This window comes from Cataglyphis hispanica, chromosome 14 (genome assembly GCF_021464435.1).
Source record: "Cataglyphis hispanica isolate Lineage 1 chromosome 14, ULB_Chis1_1.0, whole genome shotgun sequence".
Lineage (NCBI taxonomy): Eukaryota > Metazoa > Arthropoda > Insecta > Hymenoptera > Formicidae > Cataglyphis > Cataglyphis hispanica.
In genome coordinates this window covers 3,988,775-3,999,482 of record NC_065967.1, presented here as the reverse complement: position 1 = coordinate 3,999,482, position 10,708 = coordinate 3,988,775, and the positions used below count along the sequence as shown (strand labels likewise).

General features: G+C 32.8%; 1 protein-coding gene across 4 annotated transcripts in view; it reads right to left on the bottom strand.

Annotated features, from left to right (window-relative positions):
• The window catches only part of LOC126854691 (serine/threonine-protein kinase tricornered), a 119,517-nt gene that overhangs the window by 5,641 nt on the left and 103,168 nt on the right, over nucleotides 1-10,708 (bottom strand). For all 4 annotated transcript variants that reach the window (XM_050601658.1, XM_050601657.1, XM_050601659.1 and 1 more), the window contains 8 exons: nucleotides 4,951-5,027; nucleotides 2,657-2,890; nucleotides 1,771-1,978; nucleotides 1,565-1,682; nucleotides 1,103-1,242; nucleotides 817-1,017; nucleotides 309-461; nucleotides 53-211 (listed from right to left, as the gene is read on the bottom strand). In XM_050601658.1, coding sequence (XP_050457615.1) covers nucleotides 53-211; nucleotides 309-461; nucleotides 817-1,017; nucleotides 1,103-1,242; nucleotides 1,565-1,682; nucleotides 1,771-1,978; nucleotides 2,657-2,890; nucleotides 4,951-5,027 — 1,290 coding nt within the window. The remainder of the gene's footprint in view (nucleotides 1-52; nucleotides 212-308; nucleotides 462-816; nucleotides 1,018-1,102; nucleotides 1,243-1,564; nucleotides 1,683-1,770; nucleotides 1,979-2,656; nucleotides 2,891-4,950; nucleotides 5,028-10,708) is intronic.

Below are 10,708 nucleotides of genomic sequence, written 5' to 3'. Positions count from 1 at the left end.
ACCATTCTCTACAAATATTGAATGTAATGATGATATTAAAAGAAGCACATACGTATCTCCAATTTCACATCTGGAAATTCGTCAAAGTTGGATGTGTCGTCGATGGATCGCACTTCGACCGGTATGGCGGCCGGTCTTTCCCTAATGTGCTCCCAATCGACACCGCGGAAGAAGGGTGCCAATTTGAGTTCCTCAATGCCTCGTTGTGCCCCTGAAGAATAATTACAATAAAAGAATTATTTTTACAATAAGAACTATCGCCATGGAAGAAATTTTAATAATTCCAAGATGAAAATCTGATAAATTACCTAATCTTCTGTCGGCTTCGCAGCAAAATCTGATGATAGTGTCTTTAGCCTCTTCGCTAATGGGAACTTCCGGCGGGAATACCAGCGTTTCTCGCCAGTTCATTACTTTTCTATACGTCTCCTGTGGATTTTCGCTACAGAACGGTGGATAGCCTGAAATAGTCGTTATCAACATTCTTATCAATTTGAATTAGATTAGTTTTTAAACATATACAGATTAATTTTTGAAAGCGTTCGAAACTTTTATCACTTTAGCGTTCATCTTTTACAATTATCTTACAATCAATATAACGTTACAATTATTAATTATCAATATTGCGTTATAATCATTATTATAAAACGCGCTATTTATACATGTGATATGTTATATAATATTCACATACTAATATATGTTTTGATGAAAAAGTTTTCACATACTAATTAATATAGATAGATTAACAGCCGTGCTGATTATTTTTCTCGATAATTTACTAATCTAAACGCATTTAAAAACGGAAAGGTATCGTACCTATAAGCATCTCGTACATAATAACTCCCAAGGACCAACAATCGCAAGCCGGTCCATAACCTGTTTGTAGAAATACTTCCGGCGCTATATAATCCGGAGTGCCGACCGTACTATAAGCCAGCGCTCTCCTATTTCTCTTCCAACTTTCGGCTCTTCTTTTGCTGTCCATCGCACCGCCGCTTCCACTCCCACACGATGTCACTGCACGAGAAATAGGGCAAGATAAGTTAAATCATCATCATCGACGTTACGCAAATATCTCTGTTTGAGCAATGATGCAACTTACTAAAATCGGAAGGTTTCGCTTGACTCAGGTCCCGATAGAAATCAGTTCTGTGCGATTTCTTCAGACCGGTACACAGCCCAAAATCGGAGAGTTTTATATGGCCCCGTGCATCCAGCAACAGGTTGTCTGGCTTGATGTCTCTGTAAAATATAATTCAATTAATATAAAGGATTATTCTTGTTTGTAATTCGTGCGCGAAATATATATATTATATATGGTTATATTAGGTGAACAAAAATAAAATTAAGTATAATTCAAAAATTTTTGTGTAACGCTCTTTATTAAAGTATTAAATAAATATTAAAGAATAATAACCGTAAAGTTTTTTTAAAAAAATCTATGACAATCATATATATGTAAAACAATTTTGAATGATTTAAATCAACGATTTGTAAGCAATTTTATTTTATTAATAAAATTATTTACTCGCTAATAGTTGCAGTAGATTTTTAACGGACGTACCTATGAATAAAACCTAATTTGTGTATGGAATCGATCGCTAAAGCCGTTTCGGAAATATAAAATTGCGTGCACTCCTCGGAAAGTGTATCCTTTTTCATGAGCAGCGTCATCATATCACCTATAATTCATCTTAGTTTAAATATCCGCGACGCTCGAGGATAACACCTTTGTTTTCATCGTCGATGATCAATGATAATGAGACTTACCACCGGGTAGAAACTCCATTATCAGATAGAGATTTATAGGATCCTGGAAACTGTAGTACATTTTTACGACCCATTGATGATCCGCTTCAACGAGAACATCCCTCTCTGCTCTGACATGTGCGACTTGCTCCTTCTCGAGCATATCCGCCTTCCGGAGGATCTTCATCGCGTACACGTGTCCGGTGTCCTTCTTTTGTACGAGTCTCACCTGTTTATTTCGCAGAAGAGGGCGTTTCAAGTGAATATGATGACAAGATTTCTGTCGCTAACGATTAAAAGCATTCTCTAATTTCAGATTTTTTGTGTGAAAGAAATTCCACTTGCTTCACGAAGCGAGGAGAAGTACTACTTTTCTTGAGAAATAATGAGATAATTTCGCTCTCTCGTGTGGACGTGATCATTTCTTGTGAGAGCGTCTTTCATATTTCCGTTATTATTGTAATTTTTATAACTACAAGTAAAGCTCAATCTTCATCTTTAATATGCCCAAATTGTCATGTAAACAGCGAGTAATTTTTGTATGTCATGCATATGATGAATATATTATTTAAAATACCATTTAAGAAATATTACATTAAATAAATATCGCAAACATATTTGAAAAATAATCGAATTAAAATCAAACTCATTTTTCCCCTCATTTTTTTTTTTTCAAATTATTTCAAACTATTCTAAAATTATTCTAAAATAAAAATAATAAATTAAGTATCAATTATTATATGAACGATATCACAAGTCTCTCAGATTTTGTTCTCATTTTATCGCAGAGGAATTTCGCTATTACTCGTATCTCAAACCGCAGCTAATTTCGTAATTAAACTAACACCAGACTTCCCGAAACTCGCTCGCTCATTAGCATCGTTATGCATCATCGATCCTTCTTTACCTCGCCAAAGGCACCCCTGCCGATGACTTTGAGAGGCTCGAAATCCTCGACGCCGAGCCTGGATCGCTTGAGCCGGAGAAACTCGGTCTCCTTCTGGGCATGCTGCAGCCTCTTTTCCTGCTTTTGCTGCTCCGAGAGGCCTTCATCCTTGAGGGACTCCTCGAGCTTCGCCAGCCTCTGCTTCCGCTCGATATGTTGCGCTATCAGATTGCTGTAATAGTTCTCCAACGTTACCTGCAAGAGACAAGAGATACACGCAATGTTCCGATTATTATTGTATCAAACCCGCATGATATCGTCATCATTCTCCTCCTCTCGTCACGAGAGCTCGACGTAACGCGATCGATAATGTTTTATCTCATGCACAACAAAACCACTTCCGCTGGCCACGCGCGGCTGTCTCACAGCTGGTGCGATTATTACGCTTTCCGAGATCAAGTTTGCATTCACTGTCGCGAGACACTTTGGTGCCAATGTTATTTTTCGTTAGAATAACCGCCGTAAAGAATAAAACTTGCGAAAATTCTCGAATTTTCCAGAGTACGCCATTCTTGAGTTCTTTCCAAATTAAAATTATAACTAACTGTAATTAAAACGCCACTTTAATTAAATTTCTAGCTCCATTTACTAATGTACATACCTTTGACATTATAATTCTCTCAAATTAAAATTCATGTTTCAAAAAAAGCGAACAAAAGCTAAATAAAATGAAGAAAACGATGGATTTATAAAGAAGAAAAAAAATATTTTATTATATATTTCTTATTATTATTTGTAAAACACAATATTTATAGTAATGTTTGCAACATATGGCACTTTTATAATTATTGTTAATTAAACGCGAAATTATTTGATTTCTGTATTATTGAAGCAACAAATTCTAGAAGTTTTTTGCAATTTTCTCGAGTGTTTCTAATTCCCCGACTTTTTTCAGTTCCGTGAAACTTATTGCAACTTTCTTCACATCGTTTAAAAGACCGCACAAGTACACTAATATCTGATAAGAAATTATTTCTGCAATAATTAATGCTTATTATCAACGAAAATCATGTGTCTTCTTAATAATTAACAAACGTTGAGCAATCGTTATTGAGTAAGAACGGGAAGAGTTGGGCAATTTTTAGTAATTTTTCTCAGAAAAACGTAGGTAGTCATTAACTGCCAAGTGTTTCAAATTAAACTGGAAAATTTCGCAATTCAGTAGAAAACATATGATTCATCACAAACATTAACTCGCAATCGATATTACATTTTGCTTTTTTTCTAATTAAATTCTCAAGAAAATATTTTTTTAACTGTTACAATATATATAAAATAAGCTTCAAATATAAATGTTATTAAGCAGAGTTATATTTTAATATAAATACATAGTTTACAAAGATTTTACGAGATTTGCAAAAATATCATAAATAAAAATCATTCTACATCATTCATACAATTTTATTTATAACAATATACTAAATAAGTGAAATCGCGAATTTATCATGTTATGAATTATAATCCTGAAAGTGACTAATAGACTAAACTTTAGTTACGCGGATTTATAGAACACTGTAATATTTATCTTGTTGAAAAATGGCGGCTGTTAATTAACAATACAGTTCTTCCCCATTGCTTTTGCATACGACGGTTCAATTGTCCCGATGTTAACCTACATTTCTCTTGCTTATATAAACGTACCTGAATACTCTCAAGGTTCTCTTTGCAGAGTGACGCGATTAAGAACTCGAATATTAAATTATCAGTTATACTTCAATAACCGACTGCCTTTTAACAACACATGACCTCAAATTAAATTTATTAAGATGCAAAAGCTTTATTATAAATAACAAAAAAATCGTAGAAAATGTATCAATTTATTAAAGTCTAAGTTAGTAAGAAATTTTTATCGGTTTATGTCAATTTCTTCTTTACCAAAAATTTAAGATACAAATATTTTTACAATATTGTTTACTGTAAAACTAAGTATTCTTTATACACAAAATAAAAATTGAAAGAATCCAGATAGGTAATAAAGTTTTATTTTTCATTAATAGAGCAAACAAACAAATAACCAATTTTTATAATTATCAAGTTATTAAATGTCAACTATTTTGTTTATTTAAATTTTATATCTCTGCAGAATAATATCTTTAAATTATTCAAGAAACGCTGTCTTGTATGTCATGTCAATACTTTATAATATTCTATATTGAATTATCTGTCGCGAAGTAGATCGAGAAACGGCGAATATATAAAGCAGAATAGTTGCTACCTTAATGAAATAATCAAGATGAGACTAAATTCAAACTCACCTTGGCCTTGGTCGCCTTGTCCAACGTGTGGCCACTAAATCGGATCGTGCTCTCGGTGGCTGCCATCTCCAGCACCCCTGCAACACACAAGGAAAGAAGGTTACTACTTGTCATCAATTTCAAGTATTAACATCTCCTGACACTAATCCTAATGCAATCTCTCATGTATGTTGTGAATAAAAATATCGTCAAAACGAGGGCGATGGGAGGTGAATGACATCTTCGTTGACATCTAAATAATTTGACAACTCGTTAACGAAATATCGAAATAACGAGAGATAATATCCAGTTATTTCCGTAATAAAATAGTATCGTCAGAATGATTATATATTCGAATTATTTCATATATTTTTTTTGTATTTATTATATAAAGAGAAAAATACAAAAATAAAATATTCATTATATTTTTTATGAAATTAGACATTTGTGTTTATGAATTTATGCTTCATGTTTTATACTTTATATAAAAAAGTGAGCTCTTTAGACAAAAAAAATTATCTTCTACCCCGCACATTACATGGTAACGTACGAATATTACTACTTTTTCAGAGAACAGAAAAATCGATGAAATATTACACACCCGCGAAAGATGACGAAACATTATGAATACGCATCGTGAGTAAATTGCCCTGAGGTGATTATAGGTTTGGACTGCGCGTTTGTATTCTAAAATCGACACGTGAGAAAAAATGTGAGAACGTCATATAATCGATTACTTGAAAAATTTTTAATAAATCCCAGTCATCTGCAACGCGAACGCGAATTTTTGGTATGACAACATAAACTCGTGACGTCAACATTGGATATGACAGAATTAACGTATTCAGCGTAACTTTTTATGAAAGAAAATATATATTGAAATTTTTTTATTTTACAACTTGGTGAAGAATCGATAGAAATCTAAAGCGAATTAAAGAATCGATTCATATCTAACCATTCTTAACTATTCGAAATATCAACTTGTACATTTCATATAAACACGCCATGTTCACATTTATCTTAAAACAAGTTACAAGTTACATATTACACAAAGTATAATATCAAAATAATTATATAATATTTATTATTTAATGTTTTTATTTAGTTATTAATTAATGTTTAGAAATTAGTTAATATTTCCTTAAATAAATTATAATTATAATTTCACAAAAATAAACAAGATATTCTCGTATCCATTTCCTTTTCGTTAAGAAACCTACTATTGAGTGCTTTGAACAAGTATATCCCTTTTCATTAACAAAGATAGAGAGTCAATGGAATGTGTTTCCTTGTGATTCTCGTATATCGCGATACATTGTTTCCAGCCCGTTTTTCTTTGACACTTGAGTGCAGTTGAAAATTAAGTGGCTCATGACAGGTACTTAAAATGACCTAATTACGTTTCAGTGCTCGACAGAGCAAGTCTGTCATGTAGTTCAAAGGGACTCGCGATCTTTTGTTAATTGCGTGTTTCATAGTGTAAATACGTATACGCAGATCTGGTTATAACTTCATGTTAAATTTTTAAGTTAATGAACGCCAACCGTGAAGAGCTTTACAACAGATGTTAATTCGTAATTGTGCAGCGAGGTTATTATCGTTATCTTTGCAGCTTGACGGCTTTAGATAATTAAAATTTGTAATTATATTTAGAGCAATCATTTTTAGAATGAATAAAAAATATGTCATATCACTGATAATGTAGTTATCGCATTACGTATGCGTGCATATTTTATTTTCTTAATATCTTTTAATTCTTATTCTTATTAATTATTAAAAATCTTAATTAAATCATCTCCTCTCTGAATTTGGCTCTCGCATCTTTTAAAGAAGAGAAATAAAGATCGCGCTGTTTTAGAAAATGATATAAATAATAAATTAATTATGTGACTTAAAAAATGCACAATAAAATTATACAATAAAAAATTAATGCATGAACACGACGCAAAATAAAAGATATTTATATAAAAGCTTGCAGTAATACTGCACGAATTCTTGATACTTTATAACAGCACCTTATAAGTCTTCATTGGATACATCTGAAGTAACAACGGAAGCGTCATTACGTTATCAGTCAGATTGATGGAGCGACAAATCCCTCGTCCGGCTTAAAAGAATGACATATCTCATAATCGCATGCCAAGTGTTTACCGTAACGCAAACTATGGTTCTTGGCGAGGGACACTTATTTCGAGGACATCGCATGGTGTCATCGAATGAATCATTATTACGCAATCACACATAATATACGCACATACATATACATTGCAGATACAAGTACAATGAATTACAAGGAGATCCGTTGTACACGATACTGCATGTTTCTTCTTTTTTTGCGTAAATGCGTTATTATTATATGCTTCCGTAAGTGTGCCTTGACGCATTTATAGAAATTTTATTCATATAAATACTTATGAAAGTAGACAAATATTAATTTTTAGAAACATCTCATATCTTAATTACTAAATTTTTATCTGTAAGTCGTAGTCTATCTATAAAAAGTTTATAAAATATAATATATTTAAGATATAATATATATATTAATATATTTATATGATATATAATTACGTTATTTTATTTATTTTAATAAGAGAAACCCTCTGTGTGTTTTTCATGCATAAACTTAGTTGTTGTTTTAATAGCTGTAACATAAACTTTGTCACTTTAATTGACAAAGTATTAATTTGTGTTAATTTGCCGCGTACCTAATTGTTACTTTCAGTTCAATAGAATCAGCGATACGTAAACAGTATTGTTCCTATAGCGTTATCATAAAATAATTGCCAATTAATGTACATAGTTCTACGAGAAGATTATATGCAATCGATATGCAAGGGAAACTAAAACGCGATGTAATATATCGATCGTTAACATTTGTATATATTATGCATAAATATATATTAACGAGATAGACTCTTTTCTGAAATAATATTGGACGGCTTTTCATTAAGCGTTTCAAAAGATCTTTGAAATAAGATAAATCAAGATAAGGCAATGTATAGAGAAATTAATTGAAATTTCCACATTTCTGCATTAATATGTAATTTCGTCCGCAATGCAGCATAGAAAGATTCGATGGCCCGAGGTATAACGTGGTGGTTGGATCCAGATACGAGAATTTCTCCTTGCGATTTATTTTGTGAGCTGATTAGACGCGTTCGTGTCAGGAATATTGCGCTATCATAACTACAGTAGACGTTAATTATCTCGAACATCGTATTAATCATCGTTTCGTGATACGTGCTCAGGAAACAATACATTCAACTGAAAGCGGACGTTTGTTTGCTTTCTCGGTTAATACAACGCGTTCCATTTTTGACTCGTACGTCAAAAATGAATCCAAAACGATCGTTGTCGCTTCGTATTAGCGAGAAACTTTCAAAAAAAAAAAAAAAGATATCTGTATAATATTATATATACTACATATATATGCTCAGATAAAATATTTTTCTCGTATCTGCAGATAGATTAATGTACCTGTGGACATATGACATTTGTCCTTCTACCATCCAGAGCAATATTGATTGCTCCGATTCCGCAGGCACTTTTACGTATCGGCAAATGCGAAAGTATGAGTCTATTCATGAAAATTATTAATACTTGAAAATTATTAATTCAGAAGAAACATTCGTGTGACAGCCAAAATCAAATTAAAAATGTTTAACTTAATATATTTTAATTTATGAAACCCCCATATCTTCTCTTGTTGTTTTTTCAAATTTTATATATGTATGTTAAATATATAAGATACAAAATATTTGTGATAAAGATCAAGTTTAGTAATATTATATAAATTTTTGTGATTTAAATTATGATAATTGTTATACAATCTTATCCTTCATTTATCTATCGTTATCGATAACGATTCTAAAATTAAATTGATCAGTAATTAAATTTTTTAACGCACATATGTAAGTGTTGTAAATTGCGGTTGCGTTTTATCGAGTTAAAAATATCGTAACGTCCCCACGTTTCACTCATCAACGACTTTACGTCAAAAATGTGCGGATCTACTGAAAGCCGACATGTTTTTATATACAAATTTTCCATACGTTTCCTGCGTCTGTCGTACGTGGGCGTAACTCGTTTTAAGTGATGGGATAAATGTCTATTAATTGCCATTACGCGAGTAACATGAGTTATAGAACGTGTAAACAGACTCGGTGACGCGAAACACACATGTGCATCGTGTGGATCGTGTACACATCGTGTGCTCATACGCTATCGTATATCGAGAATTAATCACGATTGCGCGATCTCCCGTTATAAACTATTGCAAAATTATTTATTCTATTAAAATTCTACAAATGTCGACGGATCATTGAAAACCAAATGTGTTGTTGAGTAACGGGCGCAAAAATATTTGACAGCAAAGCAAAAATGTTATTAAACACTTGATAAAGGCAGGTTATAAAGGCACGCGTGCACAGCTTTTATCACGTAAACTATAATATACGCTTACTCATTTCTAATCCGTCAGTGAGTCAGTGAGTGTAGTTTTTATATACAGTATCAAGGATATAAAAAAAAATTTTAATTTAAATTTGATTTATTTTATTTTTCCGCAACACATACACTCAAGTATGTTGAGAAGTTCGATTATAAAATTATTCAACGTTGGGAATTAATAATTAGGATTTCATCAATTAAATGTGCAGAGTGCAAATGGATTAGACATATTATTAACATGAAAAAGTTGTAATCGTCTTTCATTAAATGTCTGTAAAGAAAAGGACTGACAATGAATCTAAAATGTTAAAAAAAATTATTTATTAATATATATTCGCATAGTTTATATTTTTCTCTTTATTATTATTATAGAAATAATAATTATACAAAATAATTTATTTAAAAAATAATCTAATTTCTGATATTATCTGATAAATTCAAATCTATATGTTATATAAAAGGTAATTTTTTCGCTCTCTTCACGAAGTCTCTTTGTATGCAGAATATAATACAAATATATATGCAGAATGTGCGAATTTTTTTAGCAGACTGTGAGCGCCCCGTTATCGAAACGGAATAAACTGAGGCGTCACGTCACAATAATTTCAGGGAAGCAGCAGGTCACGTTTCGAGAGAAAGAATCGTATATGTATGTCTCCAAAGTAGAACGTAGGAACCGTAAAGCGAGTCCCCAGTCCTTAAATGGCAACGAAGCGTGGGTGAATCACAGGGACAACAGCATTTGGCTGGAGCCAGTACGCAACAATGCTACACATTTACGCCGCGATGTTCAGCCTTGATGCTTATTAAATAATGGCGACACAGACACAGTCCGCACGGTCGTCGATATATTTATGCGGACGCGAGGCATTTTGCATGCACCGGGTTTTTTTTTCTTTTTTTTCGTCGGACTCATGCAAATAATCGCCGCTGCAAAATGTCGACGTGAGCGCGCGATTAAAGCTGTCCGCGCAGCTGTGCACTCAGAAAATGACACTCTGTCGATAGTGGTAGTTTTTCTTTACAAAGGTGCGCGGGTGGCGTTATTTTAAAACGTGTTAATTAAATCGTTCGTCGATTAAACAATAATAATTGTCGCATCGCCGAATCGACAAATCGCGAAGCTTTATGCGATTTTATTTCGCAACGAATAAAACGACCCCCGTTCAATCTACAATTTCCTCGATTTCGCGCAATTTTCCACAGATTCGCGTGGCAACTGTGATGGTGTAACGCACCGTTGAAATTTCGCCGTTTCCATCTCGCAATTTTCGGACCGAAACTCTGCTGCTCCCCACCGTGACATTTACCGATTCGTTTGGCACGCAAC